This window comes from Scardinius erythrophthalmus (genome assembly GCF_964197995.2).
Source record: "Scardinius erythrophthalmus genome assembly, chromosome: 2".
NCBI classification, from domain to species: Eukaryota; Metazoa; Chordata; class Actinopteri; order Cypriniformes; family Leuciscidae; genus Scardinius; species Scardinius erythrophthalmus.
Genome location: NC_138222.1, coordinates 35,423,736 through 35,445,861, shown reverse-complemented (window position 1 = coordinate 35,445,861; position 22,126 = coordinate 35,423,736). Strand labels below are relative to the sequence as shown.

Genomic DNA, 22,126 nt, shown 5'->3' with positions numbered 1-22,126 from the left:
ACCCTTGAGGCCTTCTGCCCTCCACCGTTCATAACGCTGGAGCAGGAGAGATCTCACAGACTGTGTCCAGTCCGTGCTCTTCAGGCCTACGTCCACCGCACTAGCCAGTGGCGTAAGTCAGAGCAATTGTTCGTCTGTTATGGGGGCAGTAACAGGGGGTGGCTGCCACCAAACAGACCATGTCACATTGGGTCAGGGATCATGGCTGCATTTCCTGACAACGTTGTCTCTTTGCACGCTACGAAGACTCTTAAGGTATAACTTAACTAAATGTATACCATATCTAGGCGTGTTCCCCGAACCATAACTTAGGAAGCTGCTTAAGATATACCTTCTTACGTGCGACATTACCGGGTGCTGTCCGTGGCGATGGTGCTGAATCGGTTGATATCGATGGCTCGAGAATCAATTATTCTCTCGTGCAGGGGCTGCTTCACTGCGTTATGCGAGAAAGCGGTGTTCTTTATAGAAGAAGCACTTCAGAAACAGTTGAAATTGCATTTATTAGGATTCATGGGATATTATAAAAAATAATCCAAACTATACTAGCCTGTAATAGCCTAGCCTACACATTTTAAAATTGTATCATACATTGCTGCCATAATAACCATTTCAAATTTTTACGTGATGGAAAGACTAAAAATAAATTAACAAGTTAGAAAACACAATAACGTTTGTTAAAATGTTAATTTGTTTTCAGATTTCTCGTTGTGTTTTCTGATTTGTTATTTTATTTTTGGAATTGCTATTGTGTTTTCTAACTTGTTAATTTGTTTTTAGTCTTTCCATTGCATTTATAAATTTGTTGTATTGTTTTCAGAATTGTGGTTTGTTTTGCAGTTCTCGGCCACCGTACTAATGTCCTCACACAGGGCGTACAGAAAGACGTGGTTAGATTTTGCACATAGACAGGGCACCAGAATACAGTTCTTTTTCGCGCTTGAACGAACAATAATAACACACACAATTATGCCAAAATGTCCGTTTTATAGCGGAAATATCACCTCTTTATGGAAAAGTTTGTTTCTGTTGCTGTCAACATTGTTTTTGGAAGATACACTAAAAATGCAGTTAGCTTCTGTGTACGGATCTATAATGCATGGCATAAAATGTGGTTAATAGTGGATAATTTGACACGCTTCCGTGTCAGAATCAGCGGATTCTGTTCATGTGTGCCCAGACATTTTAGAAATCCCGACCTGCTGATGATTTACGGCCATGTCTGGAATAAAGAGTAGGCCTCCTATGTATGATAAACCTATATACAGTTAGGGTGATATTAAAGGACATAAACCGTGATATAAGATTTTGGCCATATTGCCCATCTCTAAGTCATTTATTCCCTGCGTGACCTGTAAAGTCACGTCCACAAACCTCTTGCGTATTGTTTGGACACACCACAAAGTGTCACTGTGGCCTCAAAGCTTCAGCACTGCCACTCTGAGCTCAATTGCTATGTCTGAGGTAAAACACGCCCCCTTCATTAGCATACAGAGCAATAAATGTATAAATAAATAAATGTATAAATAAATAAATGTGGAAATAAATAAATGTAGACATAAATACATATATACATAAATAAATGTGAAAATAAATAAAAGTGGAAATAAATAAATGCATAAATAAATAAATGAAAAAATAAATACATGTGGAAAAATATATAATTATACGTAAATAAGGAAATAAATGTATAAATAGTAATTTTTTATTTTTTTTATTTTTGACATTTCTTCACATATTTATGTATTTATTTATTTATTAAGTCAGGTTTGGCATTCCCATACTTATTATCACATTTATTTATCTATTTATTCATTTATCTATTTATTGATTCATTCATTTATTTATTCATTTATTCATTTTTAATTTCTGCAGGTTTGGTCCTCCATAAAAGTAAACATGTTTCTCTTTCTTGGCGAATGTCTCTAAAGAGCATAGCGCAGATGATTGAACAATTTTATCATGAAAGCACCTTTTCCTACAATGCATTCCACGGTGAACAGCATGCCTATTTATGACACATTTCTTCATTGCACCAGGGTACAGACAATTACATTATGTGATGTGCCTGCAAACCACATGACACAAGGCACAATTTTGTTTCTCTTTCATCTTCTCAGATACAACTCATAGGTACCAATTTAAAAGCAAATATATGTTATGTTCCATATACTTTTTCCTTTTCCTGTTGAAGAAAATAATATATTTGTCTGGTTGGAAAAAGACAAGGAATTTAACGTTTCCATATTCAAGAAAAGTCTGTAAAAATAGACACCATGTACTGTCTTAAAGTCCACATGAAATCAAAATTGACCATACTTACTTTGTTTGCCTAAATTGATCGTTTTGTGGTGAACAATTCATCCATGCAAGTCAATCCACACAAAAAAATTTTTTGGCTTCGTAATCTTTAATCAAAATCTGAAAATGCCCCTCCCCTCTGCATTGGAGGACCTTCCCTGATGACGTAGTAGGCTTGGTTTGGGAAACGCTTAACCACTCCCCTCAAACCGTTAGTCTGTTATGAGCAGAGATGGAGAGGAGGAGCGCTAGAGTAAAACCCTGCCCTCTGTTCAATATTCCGTTTCACTGGGAAATACGTCACAACACTGGAGAAAAGTCGTTTGCAACTTCCGGTTCACGCGGACTTTAATAGGATTTTTTTTTACAGGTGTTTTACATGTATTTTGAATTATTATTATGATTGTGTTGTGTTTTAGATTTGAAGGAAATTACAACTACTGTCCTGGCAGAAAATTGCCAGTACCTTTTCCATTTTTCTACATTTTTTTTTTATTTTTTTTTACAGTGTATGCATTCCTTTTGAAGGCATCTAGCCTTGACATTGTAGTTTTAAATGAATACATAACAACAACACAATGACAGTATAAACTACACTGTGCACCACATGCTTATATTTCGTTGAAGCACAGCTGACATCACAGCAGATACACTGAAACAACATTCCAGCTTGTGTTAAGATGGAATTCAATTAAAACCTTTTCAAGGTCAGGTAAGAATTTTAATCAGAGAAGCATTGGTTTACTTATTATCACAGTAGATTAAATGTAATGAACCATGTAGTGCTGTTACACATTTGAATGTGGTGCATTCTGAAATGCTAAATTTTCTCCAGTTGGGATTTTCACACAGCGTTTAATTGGGATATCGTGTTTTTTTTTAACGGCATGGCATAGGGCCGTTGTACTTGTTTTTAATGGGATATTGCAGTGTTTTTTTTATATATAAATGGTTTATCTGTGCACATCTTTTTTTTTATTCATGTGCTCTCGTAATCTCGTTAGAATGGTGTGTTCTACGCAAGACGTGAGCACAGCAGTTACAGAAACTTTCACATGCTGTATTGCCTTTGAGCATTTGAGGGAAAAATCTAAATTTCAAACACTGATAGAAAATGAGTTAATTATAAGTGAAGTGAGGTATGGTAACCCATACTCAGAATTTGTGTTTCACCTATCCAAGTTAGTGGACACACACAGCATTGAGTTTTGAACACACACACACACAGCAGCGAGTATTGAACACACACACACCAGAAGCAGTGGTCAGCCATTTTTTTGCTGCAGTGCCTGGGGAGCAATTGGGGGTTAGGTGCCTTGCTCAAGGGCACCTCAGTTGTGGGTAATGAGAGTGGAAGAGAGCGCTGTTCATTCACTTCCCCCACCCACACTTCCTGTCAGTACTGAGACTTGAACCTGTGATCTTCAGATTAAAAGTCAGACTCTCTAACATTAGGCCACAACTGCCCACAACTCTAAGAAGAGACTGTTTTATTCTTACTGTTTTTTCATTTGTTTAGGACGGTTGTACAGTCAGAAATAAATACATTGATATGAAAGAGCAAGACAAACCGTCATCTACACAGGTTGCGTGCTGTATTTGTCCAGTCAATAATACTGACACTGCAAAATTGACGAAGGTACAGTGTGATTGTGTCAGAATTTTAAGTGTGTCCTCTCTCAAGTTGAAATTAAGCATATCAAGAGAGAGCATATTTATGTTCTCACTCTTTGCCTTTCCATTTCCTTTTTTATGTCTCAGTTATTTTATTCTCATAGACACACATGCAAAGTAAAATGTTGTACTGCCCTGAAGCTGATTGTTAAATGGATAATGGATGAGCTGACAAATTGATGAACAGATGTGATACATGGACAGTATTTCAAAGAGTATTAACAAGGTATTTTTGCAAATAAAAGCAGCCATTTCAGTGAGGACAGCTTTCACAAAACTTGGGACGTGTGGACAGGCTTTTATGGCAATACAAAATCAGATAGTTTCTTTTCAGCATAATTTATAAAGACGAAGAACTGCCAAGAGACATTCAGCTTTTAACATTGTATGTCTTATTTACTGATCCTCCAATTATTGATAACCAACAGAGTGATCCTTTTCTGAATCTTTAGTAACCTTGCATGATCAATCCATATCTTTTATTTAACAATTGTATAGCTCCCATCACACAGGAATTACAGGCAAGTTTACATTTCGTTACATGTAATGTCCCAGTTTACTTTGCTACAATGGTAGCTTACAAAGAGGAAAGCTGAATCCATTCATGATAATGTACATAAATGCTGAGATGTGCTGCCAGGAAACTAAGGCATTTTTGAGGTAATTTTATAACCACTGTTTTGTTCAATATTTCAATGGAGTCTTTCTTTGCATCAACGCAAGTCTGTTCTATTTAATTAAATTTTGTCTCTATGTTTTGCACATTGACTTTCTTTTCTTGACTTTAATGAAAGGAAATGTGATTGAAATATAAATTGCTCCTTAGCCATGTAATTTTGGAAAAAGTGAAAGGATGAATTAGGCCAGATTTTCATAGTGTACATATGCCTACTCGTGTCTTCATTGACTATTAGACGAAAAGTGGCTTTGATGTTTCACCACCCTTCAGAACAGTGAGAACAGTCATGGTTTCTCTCTCAAGAGTTTACAGTGATGGTGAGGGATATGGACAGTTATTTTCAGTGGTTCAGTTTTGCTAAAGAGAACACTTGCATTATCTCAGCACTGCTGATTTAACAGACGGTGGCCAACTTGTCTAACCATGAAGACATCAGCAGCCGCCATATATTGACAGATATATGACCAGCAGGTGAAGATGTGAACCCTAGAGACATCACGAGAAGCCTGCAGTTTCTTGATGTGGGTTGGCAAAATCCCCTTCCTCTGTGGAAGCCAGTGCATTCATGCCAGTGCATTCATGGCCTTTTGTATCGCTTATGTCTTCTGTGAGAGAAGATGGCTTCTTTTGATATTCTTCTCACTTTCTACTCCTAAAATCCAAAGGTTATCATTACCTTTGTTCTTCTTTCCGTTCCTTATCGCTGTCTGGAAAAAAGATTTCTAAACGCATTGTTGTAGTTCTTGTTAAAGGCTGTGTAAATGAGTGGGTTGAAGAATGAGTTTGAGTAACCCAGCCAGAGAAAGACACTTTTCCAGATAGGGGGGATGTCACATGAACAGAGCGGAATGATGAGCTCAGCAAGGAAAAAGGGAATCCAGCAGAGCACAAATACACCAATCAGGATGCCCACCATCAGAGCCGCTCTCCTCTCTTTCTGCTCTCGCCACGTCTCGCCATCCGTTTGGAACGATACAGTTGCGTGACGAATTGTGAAGGCCATCTGTGGCTGCCGTTCTGCCTCCTTTACCTGGCAGTAAACAAGTTAAAAGATGAAATGTATTAGTAGTGTTAGTCAAGTACACAACTATAAGGTACTTCAATAACACTATTGGTGAGCAGAATGCAGCAACCACACATTTTGTCAAGACTGAGGGAGCAACTGCAAATTTCTTTTGTTACATATTTGTGTCTAGACATCCCATTTTCCTACTCTGATCTTTAAGCATTACTTATGTACAGGTCTCCATTCACTATACCTGTTACAGAATATTTAAATTCTTTAATTCAAACTATATCTTTTACATAAAGCTGTTACTGGACTAAACAATCTGAGACTATTCCACATACAGTACGGTACATGCATTAAAGGCACAATATGTAAGTTTCGCCGCTAGAGGTCGCTTATTCAAAACTATAACAAAGGCGTAGCTTGATGACGGCATGAATAAGCATGGAATCGTGGGAGTTGTCGTCGTCACCTCCACATCCGATTGGGCTCAGGCAGAAATCATGTTCATGTATGAGCAAATGTATTAAAGTTTTATTAACGTTACTGTGGTATGAACAGGGTGGACGAGAGCCCTTCAGTGGAGCTAATGATGGTTGATGCTAAAATGTTAATTCTAAAAAGCTGGTTGACTCAATTAATTTTGAAATATATTGTATGGCAGAGAAAATTATGTACTACACTGTAAAAACTAAAGGAGCCTCAAGTATCCTGTCGGATACTCAAGGAACTTCAAAATGTAATTTTGGTGCCTCAAAGCTATTTTTCCTATAGTAGGGTTACTGGAAGAGCATTGACAATCTTTGAGGTTCTTGCTGGAACTTATGGGATCCTTTAAGCACTTTGTATTTACTTCAGAGGTTCTGGAGTCACCTTTTCATTACCATGAGACCTCGAAGTGCTTTAGGGGAAAATAGAGGAACTTAAATGCGATAAAAGGGTTATTGGAAGATCTTTTAACATTTAAGTGGTTCCTGGAAGATCTCTAATGTTAAAGCCAGCATCTGGAGGAACCCAATGGTTCAGTGAGGCCCGAATTAGATTATTATTCTATTATTATTATTATCCTATTATTATTATTATTATAGGCTACTTAAGTTTGATTCAGTATACATACCCAGGTGAAAAAGACGTACTATTAAATGTATTAAAAATGTACTTGAGTGTGTTTTTAGTAGACCTACAATACAAATATAGCCTACTTTAATGCATTTTTATTATTATTATTATTATTATTATTATAGGCAAGTTTGATTCAGTATACATACCCAGGTGAAAAAGATGTACTATTAAATGTATTAAAAATGTACTTGAGTGTGTTTTTAGTAGACCTACAAATCAAATATACTTTAATGCATTTTTAATACATTTAACAGTAACTATAGTCTTTTTCACTTGGGTAGCTTACATATATTTAGTATAGGCCTATTTTATTAAGTCATTTAAACCTTAAACAACAACACTAAATAATAATAATATTATATGAAGAAGAAGAAGCAGGAGGAGAAAAGTTTTATTCTGTCACGAAACTGCTGCTATTCCTCTGCTGTCGTCGCTTCAGATATGCTTGCGCTGCTCGCGCGCAACAGAGCTCAGCTGATCGTCATCAGGAAAGTAACGGCTCCTCTCATCAAAGCTTCCGCCGTTTATTCGGCTCTCCATTACAAGGTTTGTAAACTCGCCAAATAAATATAAATACAGAGTCTACTCACTATATATTTAAACACACACATATATATAAACTAAATTTATTATACATTACTACGTTTTTACAGTGTTTACCACTCGTTTATTTCACAGTATCTGGTATGAAGGTTTTAGCCGCGATGCTAACTACGTTGATCTAATGAACAAATGGAAATGATTGACTTATTGTCTTAGATTGATTTAGTCATTCAATTCAACATATTTTGTACAACTGTGTCTTCAAATTGCTGATATAGCCTAACTAATTTAGAAAATTCTCTGATTCTTGGCGTTTGTTATGAATAACAAAAACAGGTTATAGTTTGCTCTGTTTTTGTTTAGCCTAACTTTACTACAGGTGCCCTCATTCTCTCAAATACCATTTTAAAGCCATTTACTGGTCAATAAATATTATGTTGTGAATAATCATCTTTGTTCTTTTGTTTCCCCAGAACAACCATTACATTTCTAAAATAATCTGAACATTTCAGTGGCAACATTGAATTACAGTAAGTTACCTGCACCACATGCTGTACTTTATTACTATGAACTTTCTCTGTGTGAAATTGTATTGTTTGACTGTGTACTTGTGTTTTTTAATCAGTTACTCTCTGGAAATCTTTTCTCATGATCTCAAATCTCATTCATGTTACTCAGAAAAATAATATCACAGGTTTGATTCACAAAAAATGCTATAGACATTTTAACTCTGAATTATAACTTCAAGTTTAGTCTTTTTCGGCAAAAAAATAAATAAATAGGAAAAAGCAATTAGGCTTCAGAAGACTTGCAACACAACCCATAACACATGAGTTGTGAACTCATTGATTATTTTTAGGATCTTTTCTGGGACATTTTTGGAGCTTAACCATTTTTACATAAATTGTTGCATTGAATTGAACTAGACAAGTGTACATAAGAATGGTTTCATGAATGATTTACACATTTGTTTTCTGCTTGTGTTTCATGCAGTGTCAGCGATCGGTGACTGGGGTTGCATTATGCCTGAGATCTGCTTTTGGGTTCCACAGACAGAAAGTCAAACAGGTTTGGAACGTCACAAGGCTGAGGAAATTATTTAAATTTCACAACTATCACTTTAATAACATTACTAACAGTAAATGTTGTACTTTGCAGGGATCTCGGTAAGCTGAAATACAAGTTTGACCAAGAATAAAAATCCTCCTGTAGACCTGAAAATCATCGAAGTGCCTGGACCATCCACCAGAAAAGAGGAAAAACAAACGGAAAACGATGCTGTACCTTTTCACTTTTCCAACTCTTTAAGTACCTCACACCAACTTGGTCCCATAGTGACTTTTTTGACCACAAACGAAATTGCTGATCGTGTGAATTCATATTGAAATGACTGAATTCACCAGTGAACATTCACAGAACAACAGATCATTTTACTGCACCTTAACTCTGTTTCGGGTCGAAGCCTCTACTTCTACTTCCTCTATCTTGTTTCATGAGAATACTCAACAACCATTTATGAACACTGTTGATTCAAGTCACACATTTAAGCTTTTCAAAAGCCATAGTGTACATTACAGTCTCCAGTCTAACGGCATCCCAGACTTAAACATTTTATGATTCAAAATAGCTGAATAACTAACCATCAGAGATTTCGGTATATAGATAAAGGTTACAGCACAATTAGTGTATATTAGCACTGTTGTTTGTTTTTGGCATCTGATAGAGCTTTTGGACTTGGAAACAGTGATGTCAGACTAACCATCGGACTGAAACACAAATGTTTTAAAGTTAAGTATGATGGACATTTTTAATTAGTTCAAATGTAATTTTTTTACATTGATTTATTTAGTGGAACATATGTGTTTCCATGCATTTTGTTAAGATGTCTTTTCTTGTTTATCTATTGTATATACATGGTTGATTATTCATGTTGCTTATGTATTACACAATTTTTTTGTGTAGTCATTGATATTAATCTGTAGTTAGCTTTTTTCCCCATGTGCATGGAAGTGTATGTATAAAAATGAATATCAAATATGTAGTAAACAATTCTTATTTTGTATTTGGTTCAATTTGTTTATTATAATAGATGTCAAAGGTAACCATAGTAACAACATGAAATTAAATATTTAAAAAAAATGAAATTTGGTTCCTGGAGGCACCCAAAGTGGTTCCACACAGTGCCTAATATTAGAGTTCCTCAGGAAACCTGTGTGGTTCCTCAGAGAACCGCCCCTTTTTAAAGGGTGCCTAGAGGATCTACAGACGGTTCCGCCGGTGTGGCAAAGTGAAGAACCCCAAAAGGTTCCTCCAGGCACCTTTTATTTTTACAGTGTACAAATAAAGCTCTTTCTGATTTTGCTATGTTAAGCCACTTGACAAAATAGTGTCTGTGAGTCAAGAAGACAAGAGATTCAAACAATAAGACTAACCATGTTGAACTATATAACAATTATTTTCTGTTGGGTTTCCAAATTGTTGTTAACATTTGGGAGAGTATAAGTACACAAGTCAACCAAATATATAACATTGTTCTAGTGGTTTTTGGATATTTTAATCTAAACATTTTACATGTTGTGCCTTTAATGTTGGAAATTGCAGCTTTCCCCAGCTTTACCCACTTTGCTTCTGCAACACATGACATTGTGAGACAAATCTCACATCATTTCCCTTGAAAGCAGAGGCGTGAATTTTCTAAATAAAGATAATATATTTATATTTCCTGTATGTGCTCACAAAGTTCCCTATGATAATGTAATCAACTAAGAAGTCTGCATCTAGCTCAATTTGCCCCAAACCAGCCACCCTTTTGGAATATTCTAGATTAATCTCTATGTTGGCAAAACACCAAAATGTAATTAAGCAATATCACACTGTGCCAAGAAAAGAAAAGTTAAAAAAAGGCCAAAGCATCATGCTTTATGTGTTGCCAAGCAACACACAGAGGGACAGCATGTTAAAAATCACACCATTTCACTCCACTTCCATACCGCTCACATACTATAGTCTGGAATGCTGATATAAACTGTGAAACTTCCCAGTGCTGTTATATGAACTATTGGCACTTCTGAACTGTAGCTTATCCAATCAAATTAGAGGACCGGAACTAACTAACTGTGAAAATTAGCTTTCACATAAAATCTTACACGACAGTATAAACATTGTTTGGCTTGTCTATTGCATACTGAATCTTTAAAATGGGTATTTAAATTAGCTTTTGTTTGAAAGGCTGTAGTTTAGTGAGCGGAGTACTGTGGCAGAACAAAACAAAATTACAGCATATGTGTGTTCGTTTGTGCATTTCAACAGATAAAGGAGACAACGGGGCAATTAAATGATTTTTGGATCAGTGTACGTTTGTAACTGTCACCAGCTGGAGTGCCACCAGAGGGCACTCCACATCAGACTATTGTCATTCCCTCATAAATTACATTTCCCATTACTCACTGCCCGGACTCATCATCCCTGATTGCATCCACCTGTGTCTCATTACCTTGTCAGTCTCAGACTATTTAAACCATGTACACTCATTCATTTCTTCAAAGTCTTGTTTAGTGTCACACTGCAATTCCAAGCATTCTCTTGGTTTTCGATCTTTTGTCTGGTTTTCTTGGTTTTATTTGTTTTTGCCTGTGCCCCTTTGACCCTGTTATTGTTTGGACTGATTACCCGGTGTTTATGACCTTTGCCTGTTTTCGACTACGATTGTGGATTATGCCCTGCTTTTGTGTGGTTCCTCTTTCACGGTTGAGGAGGACATGTCCAATAAAAAAATTGGGGGAGGGGCACAACACACCAAGATCCAGTGCCCACGGAGCTTGGCCCACCACGGTCACCAGCATCTCCAGCCATAAGGGTCGCTAGTCCTGTAGTTCCAGTACATTCCCGTCCTGAGGTTTCTACACCAGACCTTCTTCACGTCATGCCTGCCGAGCCTGAGCTTCTTCACGTCATGCCTGCCACGCCTGAGCTTCTTCACGTCATGACTGCCGCGCCTGAGTCAGTTCTGGAAAAGACAACACTCATCATAGTCGCCACAGCGATTTTTGAGTGTGTGGGCATTACCCACATCGGCTCCAGCCCGTGAATCCTTGGCCAAGATGACCACTGCCGTTCCAGAGTCCTCAGACAAGATGGCCACCTCCACGCCTGTGTCTTTGGACAAGATGGCCGCCTCCACGCCTGTCTTCGGACAAGATGGCCGCCTTTATGCCTGTGTCTTCGGACAAGATGGCTACCTGTGTCTTCCAAACAAGATGACCGCCTTTACGCCTGTGTCTTCGGACAAGATGGTCACCTCTACACCTGTGTCTATGACGGTGTCTTCAGACAAGATGGCCGCCTCTGCCCCTGAACCGTCGGATCTGCCCTGGCCCCCAGAAACGTCGGCGCCTGCTCCGCCCTGGACGCCTGCTCCGCCTGTTCCGCTCTGGACGCCTGCTCAGCCTCAGTCTCCAGGCCCTCTTCCGCTCCACGGGCCTGGCCCTCCATCCCACACCCGGGTCCGCCTCCGCTCCACCTCCCTCCTGGACAATTCTAGTAGCGTCTTGAAGCCGCTCCTTTGAGGGGGAGCTATGTAACGGTCACCAGCTGGAGTGGCCTTGAGAGCCACCAGAGGACACTCCACATCAGACTATTGTCATTTCCTCATAAACTACATGTCTCATCATCCCTGATTGCATCCACCTGTGTCTCAATACCTTGTCAGTCTCAGCCTATTTAAACCATATTCATTAATTCCCTGCAAAGTCTTGTTTAGTGTTACACTGCAATTCTGAGCATTCTCCCTGGTTTCATGTCTCTTGGTTTTTGGATTTCTTGCCTGTTCCGTGGATTACTCTTTTGCCCGTGTTCCCTGCCTTGTTGTGTTTGTATGAACTACCTGTCTGTGTTTGACCTTGCCTGTACTTTGGATTACGTCTTTGGATTACCCTGTTCAATAAATACTGCATTTGGATCCTCAACCTTCGTGTCTCAGAGCAGTTTGTGAAAACATTAGTGAGAATAATGGACTCAAGTTTTTTTATATGAAAGGAGGCAGTGTATGTTTGTGTGTGTACAAGAGGTAGAACAACCCTGTAAAAGATGATGGAGAATTTTTGGAAAACATTCCTTACATAAAACGTCAACTGTCTGAGGTGGTTGGACAAATTTAAAGATAAATATGCAAACATTTATTTTATTTTTAAAGATTGTTTTTCAGAGGAGTTACTGTTCATGTTATGACACTACCCAAAGGTACAACATTCTCATCAAATTCTCTGCATTTAATGTAGAGAATATTGCATTTATATCAACTACTAGTTTTTTGAAAGGAAGAGAATAGAATTAAAATGAGAGACATGATCAAATTAGTAGAATTAGGCCTTAATTACATTTAGTCATTTAGTCATTTGTCCAAAGCGACTTACAATTTAGGACTAAATTAAGCAAGTCATCGTGAAGAGGCAAACACAACGCAAGAAGTGCTCAAAATACAAAGTTCAGGCATTGTTCAGAGTAGCATAAGACCGATAAGGGAGGATTAAAGGAAAATTTAATTTTAATTACAAGTCTACACTGCCATGTAAGATTTTCTCCATGAGGGTATAGGATGAACACAGAACATCCACATAAACACATACATAGAAACACATACTTTGAGTTATTAATTAGGTAAATCAATCAATTTGTGCTAACTGTGATAAATATAAAATGTATATTTTATATACATAAGGAGAATTTAATGATATGCCAAGTTAATGATGAAATATTATTTTAATAAAGAAATTTCTGTTTTAAATTACATTATATAGACATGAGGTGTTATCTGATATTAAATGAATTACTGAAATTGAATTATATGTGGAAAATGATTGGAGAGCCCATTAAAATTAGAACATGAATATTATCTGGGAATCTAAAAACTGAAAAAGACAATACAGAGGTGCATGTTTCAAATGATTATTCTATATGAGGAAGCAGTGAGAAGCTGCTTCCAATTATACTTGGATCTCTCACTCAATGTGGGGCCAGATGTCAGCTGTGGGTTGAGCCTTCCTTCTAAGAAAATACATCTGCTAGTTTTGATCAATGGTACTTAAACATTTCTATTCTCTGTCTTTTAGCCTTCTTCATTTTTGTTTTCTCTGGCACCTCACTAACTCATAGCTTGTTCACACAGTGGGGTTTTGGGGTTTGAGTCTGACAATCATATTTATTAATGTGTGACTCAAATTATTTTGTCCATATAAAAACTTACAGGAGCAACTCAGATATTGGGCCCTACATCTTGCACCCAGCGCAATTGACTTTGTACACCGACGCATGTATCATTCATTCCTATTTTGCACCCGCGCACAGCGGACTTTTCCCTCCACAGACGCACTTCGGTGAACTAGGGAATGAACTTGCGCTCCCCTGGGCGGTTCAGCGCAAAGAGTAGGCGTGTTCCGGCACAAATGTTCCCTCATGCTATTTTGCAGGTTTAGAAAACAATTGCGCCACTGACCGAAAAAAAATAGTTTAAAGTCAGTGGCGCGTTGCGCATGTTATTCATATGCTATTTTAAGGGTGCATGCTTGGCCATAATCAATGTAGCGTGTGCACAACGCGCATACACTTTGATTCTCTAATCTACACAGAAGCAGCAGTTTTCATTTTTGCAAATCATACATTATTACAATAGATAGATAGGTAGATAGATAGACAATTTTTTATAAAAGCATACATCTAGCTTACACATTTACCCAAATTATCGGCTGTTTAACCGAAGTTAATTTGGGTGGGTTTCTCCATCCCCAATGTCACTTCTCTGTCTTTTACGGCCCTGACGAGAACGTTGGTCTCCTCGGCTGTGAACCGCTCCTGGCAAATCCGCCATTACAATACCAATCCGCCATGGAAAAAGCACGTCTGCTCTTAAAGGGAATGTGAGATGTCGCTCTGATTGGTCTATTTCACGTTACGCCCAAACCACACCTATGAATAATGAAGCTTCAGACCAACCCATTTTAGATTTGCGTCGGGCGCAAGAGTCATTTATCCAGCCGGTATAATAGCAACAGCGCCCAAGACCCGCCCACAAAGTTACTTGCGTTTTGCGCTTGATACTTGCGTTTCAGATCGTTAAAATAGGGCCCATTGTCTGTATGAACAAATAAATAATAATTAATTAAGGACATCTGGCCTGACAGACTGTCAGTCTGTGCATAGTGGTGGCAGGTGGGGATTTTTAATAACTCTTTTTGCAGGTTACATTGTTCTGCCAGTTGGCTGTTTTTATAAATGTGAGGCATAATTTAATCATTCAATCTATTCATTCATAAATGACGATTCATTTGTGAATGGTACAAGTGTCTGCCTATATGAGTGGCTTATTGAATTATTTACTCAATCGATTAGTTCATTCAGGAATAAAAAAAAATGACTAGCTGCATCTGAATAAGCATACTTTCACCTCTATAGTAGGTGAAAAACATTATGTAAAAAAAAAGTAATATGTCTGAATTCACAGAATTCTTAAACCAGTAGGCAAAAAGTACCTGACCTAGTACTCCCAGTGAGATGCATGTACACTTTACTATACCACAAGGTCACGGGAGAGGATTTGTGAATGGCAGTATATACAGTAAAATGGCAAAAATACAACCCCAAATCCAGAAAAGTTGGGACATATAGTAAAATGCAATAAAATCAAGAATCTGTGATTTTTTCATTCGCTTTCAACTTTATTTAACTGACAAAAGTACAAAGAAAAGATTTCCAACTGATGTTTCACTTAACAACTTAATTGCATTTTGCAAATATAAACAAATTTTGATTTTGATGGTTGCTAATGCTATACATTCCAAAAAGATTGGGACAGAGGCAAAATAAAAATAAAAAAAAAAGTGAAAAGCTTATAGAACATCCAAGTTAAACTTTTTTGAAACAGTCCACAATAGGTATAGGTGAATTGGTAATAGGTGAGGGTATCATGATTTAGTGTAAAAGGAGCTTCTCTGTCTTTGCAAGCAAAGGCTTTTATTATTAGCCTATAATAAAAGATAATGAATTTCAAACCTGAACCAAACATATTTTTATTCAAAGATCAACAGTCTGTCATTAGTCTGCCACAAAAAACAACATTAAAATCATGAACTCAAATGTCATTGTGAAAAAGCGTAAATCAGACCTTTCAGGCTATAGCCTAACGCTAATAAACCTTATGCCAAAATTATTATTACAACTAAATTGTCGGTTATTAAATAAGAAAACTAAATAATTGTGTAGATGATTTGCTTTGTGTAACCTGACATCAGACATTAGGTTGAAGTATTTTTTTCGCGACCAATCAATCACTCCTTTACGACTGGCTGCCTGCACATTCACGGTCCTCGCGGCTGCTGCAACTTGCGCTCGCTTATAAATGCATATAAATTCGTGTCTACGGTATCTTTGTAAAACTTCAAAAAAAGAAAAAAAGGACTCAACCTCCACGGACAGTTTTTAATGTTTTATCAGACAATAACTATTTAAGATTTTGCTTTAGTATAATTTTCGGGACAATTAGGGCCGGATTCGGGATTTGGGACAACAGCTTAGATTTCGGGACTGTCACAAATTTTTCGGGACATCTTGTCACCCTGTTTGAGCCCTCAGATGGTACTGCATGAGAAACCATCATCCTACTCTGTCAAATATAGCCACATGGGCTCGGGTATTCTTTAGAAAACCGTTGTCACTTAACACAGTCTGCTGCTACATCATGAAATGCCACTTGAATCTCTTTTAAGCAAGGAGAAAGCTATACATCAATTCTATGCAGATATGCCTCAGAGTTCTCTGGGCTTAAGCTCATCTCAGATGGTGCCGCGGTCAGATGAGTCCACGTTTCAGGTTGTTTTGGGGAAAAATGGACATTGAGGTATCAAAAGGGACCATCCAGATTTTCATCAGCAACAGGTGCCAAACCAAACATCTGTCATGGTATGGGGCTGCATCGTGTAAATGGAATGGGTGACTTGCAAATGTACTACTGACGTAGAAGCATATCTTGGGATTGTACAGAGACATGGCATCAAGATGACATCTTTCCTGGGAAGCAAGACAATGCCAGGCCTCATTCAGCATGTGCTACACCGTAGAGTCGATGTGCTTGACTGACCTGCCAGTAGTCCAGATCTGTCTCTTATTGAAAATGTATGGCACATCATGAAGAGGAGAACCAGACAACGATGACCATAGACTGTTGAGCAAGTGGAATTTTTGCCCAATCTTGCCTGATACAAAAAAATCCACGTTCCAAACTACAACAATTAGTACCCTCAATTCCTAAACTATTAAAAAGTGTAATTAAAAGGAAAGGTGATGTGACACAGTGGTAAACATGCCTCTGTACCAACTTTTTTTTTTTTGTGTTGCAGCCATCAAAATCAAAATGTGTTTATATTTACAAAAGACAATTAAGGGTGCAGTAAGCGTTTTTGAAGTGGATCAGACTGAGCACCAAAACACCCTTGTAGCCAATCAGTAGTAAGGGGCGTATACACTCATGATGGGGGAGGAGAGAGAGCTCAGTGCTTGTAAATAACTTTTTAATAACTCATGAACGAATAAAGTTACGTTGAAACCAAGCACACCATTGTTTTTCTTGTGACATTACCAATAAGTTTGATGTGTCACATGGCCCTCTTCCTATTGAAAAAACAAAAGTTGTATCCAAGATGGGCGACTTCTAAATGGCCACCATGGTCACCACCCATCTTGAGGAGTTTGCCCCCTCACATATACTAATGTGCCACAAACAGGACTTTAACCCTCATGTGGTGTTCAAAACCCTATAACACCTGTGGTGTTCCCAGTCAAAAATGACAGTCCCATAAAAAAAAGCTTATAAATCACTCATTATACCATATTTTCACCCAATCTTGGATTCAATCTTTTTGTCAACATGTTCTCTTTCAATTAGGACTGGTTTTATATTTTGATTTGCATCTGAATAATCATAGGCCTCATTTATTTGAGAGTAGGCATTTCATTTTTTGAGTAATTTTTTTTAAATTTTTGAATAATTTTGGAAATATTAAATAAAATCTGAAGAAAATTGGTATTGTTGATCACACTAGTCTACTCTAATATTTCACCAGGAATTTTGTTTTGAAACTTTTGTTTTGTAAAAAATATGGCACATAGTCACACTTGTGGTGTTCCCGGTCAAAAATGACCGGCCTATAAAAAATAGCTTATAAATCACTCATTATACCATATTTTCACCCAATCTTGGATTCAATCTTTTTGTCAACTTGTTCTCTTTCAATTAGGACTGGTTTTATATTTCTGTTTGCATCTGATTAATCATGGGCCTCATTTATCTGAGAGTAGGCATCTCATTTTTTGAGTAAAAAACAAATCATTTATGAGTAAATTTGGAAATATGAAAAAAAAAATATGAAAAAAATGGCTACTGTTGATCACACTAGTCTACTCTAATATTTCACCAGGAATTTTGTTTTGAAACTTTTGTTTTGTAAAAAATATGGCACATAGTCACACTTGTGGTGTTGTAACGGAAAGCAGATGATCAGGTCTGCCTTTGTGTTGATTAATCAAATCTAATCAACAAACAAAAGGTACTAATTAACCCCTCAAAACAAAACAACAGTGTTAGCAGATGCTCGGTCAGGTCCCCTGAGTTAATCTCATCAACTCAAGAAGATATTCACACTGAAAAGGAAGGACAAAGTTCGCCACGCGGTTCCACGTGTGCACGACTCTGCATACACACACACAAAACACAGACTCCTTATCATGCCCGACCACTTGTGGTCAAAATGACCTTTTTAAAATGTTTAAAATGTATTTCTTGCTGTGCTTATGATCCTTATACCCGAAATACGATATCTATAAGCTTTATTGATATGTAATCAGTTTAATATGCATGTAATCACGAGAAATCCTGTTTCTTTGTGTTGTTGACTAACAGAATTGTCATTCGCGGTATTGTTTTGTTCAGAAGAACACAACGGTGTTGAATATTTAGCACAGAATATTAGAGGATGCATTATTTGATTAATACAGTTTTATAAATGTTTATGAACGAAGTTTATTCCGCCAGCATTAGTTAGAAGAGGCGTGTACCTTTCCAAATGAAAGGACATGACCACAATACGTCCTCCCAGGCGATTGGGTCACGCACGCAAGGGGGCGTGACTTTAGCTCCTTCAAAACACAGCGGGCTCTCTCACCTCTCTCTCTCTCACCTCGCTCTCATCCTTCCTCCTCTTCTACCGGCGCGACGCTTCCCCGAGGAACATCCCGGAAGGCCTCGGACAAACACATGTTCGAGTCGTAGCAGCCGTTCCTTTGCAACTAAGTTATATTTGCCTCTTCCTTCACGGAAGATGAAGACGAACTTTCTCGGTAACGTTACATTTCAGTGAGCCTTTTCAAGCTTCCCGCGACACCGGAAGACGCAGTCGAAACAGGACCTCGTCCGCGCTTTCAGCATCAACCAAACAGAGAACAGACGTGCAAGTATATTTATCTGATAAAAGCTGCTTTTCTGGGGTCCGACTTTTAGGTTTCTGTATGTAACAATTACTAGCTTTTCCCTTCTCTCTATTTCTTTCTTTCTTTCTTTCATTTCATTTTATTCTTATCACGTATGTTAATATTGTTTAAATGTTTGTTTGTGTTTATTGTTTGCATTTTTACGTACGTTTCTAGTCGTAGCTCATATAATCTTTAGTCACATTTATTAAAATCCATTTATACTTTTCACTGTCTCTGTGTTTGAAAACCCACCATTCTAAAGTCAATGAAACAAAAGATCTTAAGCTACAAGCTCGATATTAGACTACATTCAGTAGTTTTAATTAATAAACTCAGAAGGTTTGATGTCCGTGGCCAGGAGATCAAACTTTCTTGGAGTTTGTAAAGAGATAACCCTTCTTAACTGTGATAATCTCACCGTTATTCGCTGGACGAATAACGATTAGATCAGTTACAGAACCAGTTAATCTCTATAATTGATAAAATAAATGTATATGCGACTTATGAATTATGACCATGAGTCATAATTATTAATATTTCCAAAATTCCCTATATTATTGAGCTAATTCAAATTTACCCAAAGTCGTATTCGCTACAGTGTTCCCGGTCAAAAATGACCGGCCTATAAAAAATAGCTTATAAATCACTCATTATACCATATTTTCACCCAATCTTGGATTCAATCTTTTTGTCCACTTGTTCTCTTTCGATTAGGACTGGTTTTATATTTATATTTGCATCTGATTATTCATAGGCCTCATTTATTTGATAGTAGGCATCTAATTTTTTGAGTAAAAAACAAAACATTTTTGAATAATTTTGGAAAAATTAAATAAAATCTGAAGAAAATTGGCACTGTTGATCACACTAGTCTACTTTAATGTTTCACAAGGAATTTTGTTTTGAAAAACTTTTATTTTGTACAAAATGGCACAGAGTTACTCTTGTGGTGTTCCACTGGGCCATTGAGGGCCATTGTTTCAGTTGGCCACTGAAAGTGAATGGGAGAGACATGTGTTAGAAGTCCATGAGGAATATCTTTAGATCTGAGTGATGGATTATGGTGAGTTTGGGCTCTTTTTAAACTTAACGATCTCATGTAAATAATGATGTGCCATTTTCCACAATTTATGCATGCTTCATTGAGTTATGAGTTAAAACTTGACATAAGTGCTAGGCTACATCTATATTCAAGGCCCTGTGTGTGCCTGTTGGGGTTTGTGTGTTACAACTCCATTAGGAATATCTTTAGATCTGAGTGATGGATTATGCTGAGTTTGGGCTGTTTTTAATCATGATAGTCTGCTGAAAATAATGATGTACAGTTTTCTACGATCTGTGCATGCTTCGTGAAGTTATGAGCGAAAACCAAACGTGAGTGCTTCATGAGTATATACTTGGCTAGATGCGTCTGTGGTATTTTCTGTGTTAGAACGCCATGAGGAATATCTTTAGATCTGATTGATGGAATATATTGAGTTTGGGCTCTTTTTAATCGTGAGCTCCTGCTTTAAATAACGATGTGCCACTTTTCATGATCGATGTATGTTTCATGAAGATACGAGTAAAAAGGCCAAGTCTAAGCTACCTTGATTGGCTACGTGAGTCTGTGAGTCTGTGGTATTTTTTTGTGTTAGAACTCCATGAGGAATATCTTTAGTTCTGAGTGATGGATTATGTTGAGTATGGACTCATTTTAATTGTAAGCATCTGCTGTAAATAATGATGTGTCATTTTCCACAATCGGAGCATGTTTCATGAAGTTACGAGCGGAAATGTGTCTAAAATTCAGAATCCATACATGGTTTACACATGGGTCTCTTGAAGGGCTTCTTTTAGAAAAACCTAGCTCAAGTTTAGTAAAAAGCCTGAAACAATTATGCTTGTTGTATTCTACTCATTGAGACCTTTCAAATGACATATGCCACAGGATTATCTGAGCTGTATGATGTATATGACATATTGCTGAATGTAATACAAAAAAGTAGTTTATAAATTATGATTTTTTTTCTTCTAATTATCAGCAAATAACTCAGCACTACTTAGGAGTTTATCAAATTGGCTACATTCATTGTAAATTTCAGACTCTAAGCTTTCAAATGACACCCATTTTAAGTTGATCAAGGTAATAGTTTTGAAAAATATTATGATTATTTATTTCGCAGCTAGGTGGCGCTTGCAGGGGGTACACTCAGTTTTAGAGTGATAACTCAGCAGTCGTTAGGAGTTGATCAAAGTGATTAGATGCATTAAAAAGCCGAGATTCTAAGCTTTAAAATGATACATATTTTGTGTTGTTCCATTCATTGGATGCATTGGTCTCTCCCATTCACTTTCAATGGCCCATTGAAACAATGGCCCACAATGGCCCTCAATGGCCCAGTGGAACACCACAAGTGTAACTCTGTGCCATATTGTACAAAATAAAAGTTTTTCAAAACAAAATTCCTGGTGAAAAATTAAAGTAGACTAGTGTGATCAACAGTGCCAATTTTCTTCAGATTTTATTTAAAATTTCCAAAATTATTCAAAAATAATGTTTTTTTTTACTAAAAAAATTAGATGCCTACTCTCAAATAAATGAGGCCTACGATTAATCAGATGCAAATAGAAATATAAAACCAGTCCTAATTGAAAGAGAACAAGTTGACAAAAAGATTGAATCCAATATTGGGTGATAATATAGCATAACAAGTGATTTATAAGCTATTTTGTGTAGGCTCGTCATTTTTGACCGGGAACACCACAAGTGTGACTCTGTGTCATTTTGTACAAAATAAAAGCATTTCAAAAGAAATGTCCTGGTTAAACATTAAAGTAGACTAGTGTGATCAACAGTGCAATTTATTTTCATATTTTTCTCAATATTGCCAAAGTTATTAACAAATAATGCTTTTTTCACTCAAAAACTGAGGTGCATAAGCTCGCATAAATGACTCCTACAATTAAACTGTTTGAAAATTGAATACAAAACCAGTCCTAATTGAAAGAAAACAAGTTGATAAAAAGATTGAATCCAATTTTTGGGGATAATATAGCATAACGAGGGATTTATAAGCTATTTTGTGTAGGCCTGTCATTTTTGACCGCGAACACCATAGGTGTAACAAGGTGAAAAAAACAACACAAAAAAAGTAAAAAAAAATAAATAAAAATTTGGACAAGTTGTTATAGTCTCTGTGAACAAAGTCACTAAGTTTCAGTTCAATGCGATAACATTAACTAGTATTTTCAGGAAAAAGAAAATCTTCTCCAGTCAAAAATGACATGAACACCACATGAGG

The 22,126-nt window shown here is 37.1% G+C and overlaps 1 protein-coding gene across 2 annotated transcripts in view; it reads right to left on the bottom strand.

Moving 5' to 3' along the window:
• Positions 1–3,754: 3,754 nt before the first annotated feature.
• Positions 3,755–22,126, bottom strand: part of htr5ab (5-hydroxytryptamine (serotonin) receptor 5A-b) — a 39,885-nt gene continuing 21,513 nt past the window's right edge. Inside the window, exon 4 of one of the 2 annotated variants that reach the window (XM_081356308.1) lies at positions 3,755–5,684. In XM_081356308.1, the coding sequence (XP_081212434.1) occupies positions 5,352–5,684 (333 nt within the window). In that variant the 3' untranslated portion in view covers positions 3,755–5,351. The remainder of the gene's footprint in view (positions 5,685–22,126) is intronic. The other variant, XM_081356309.1, reaches the window with a different exon arrangement.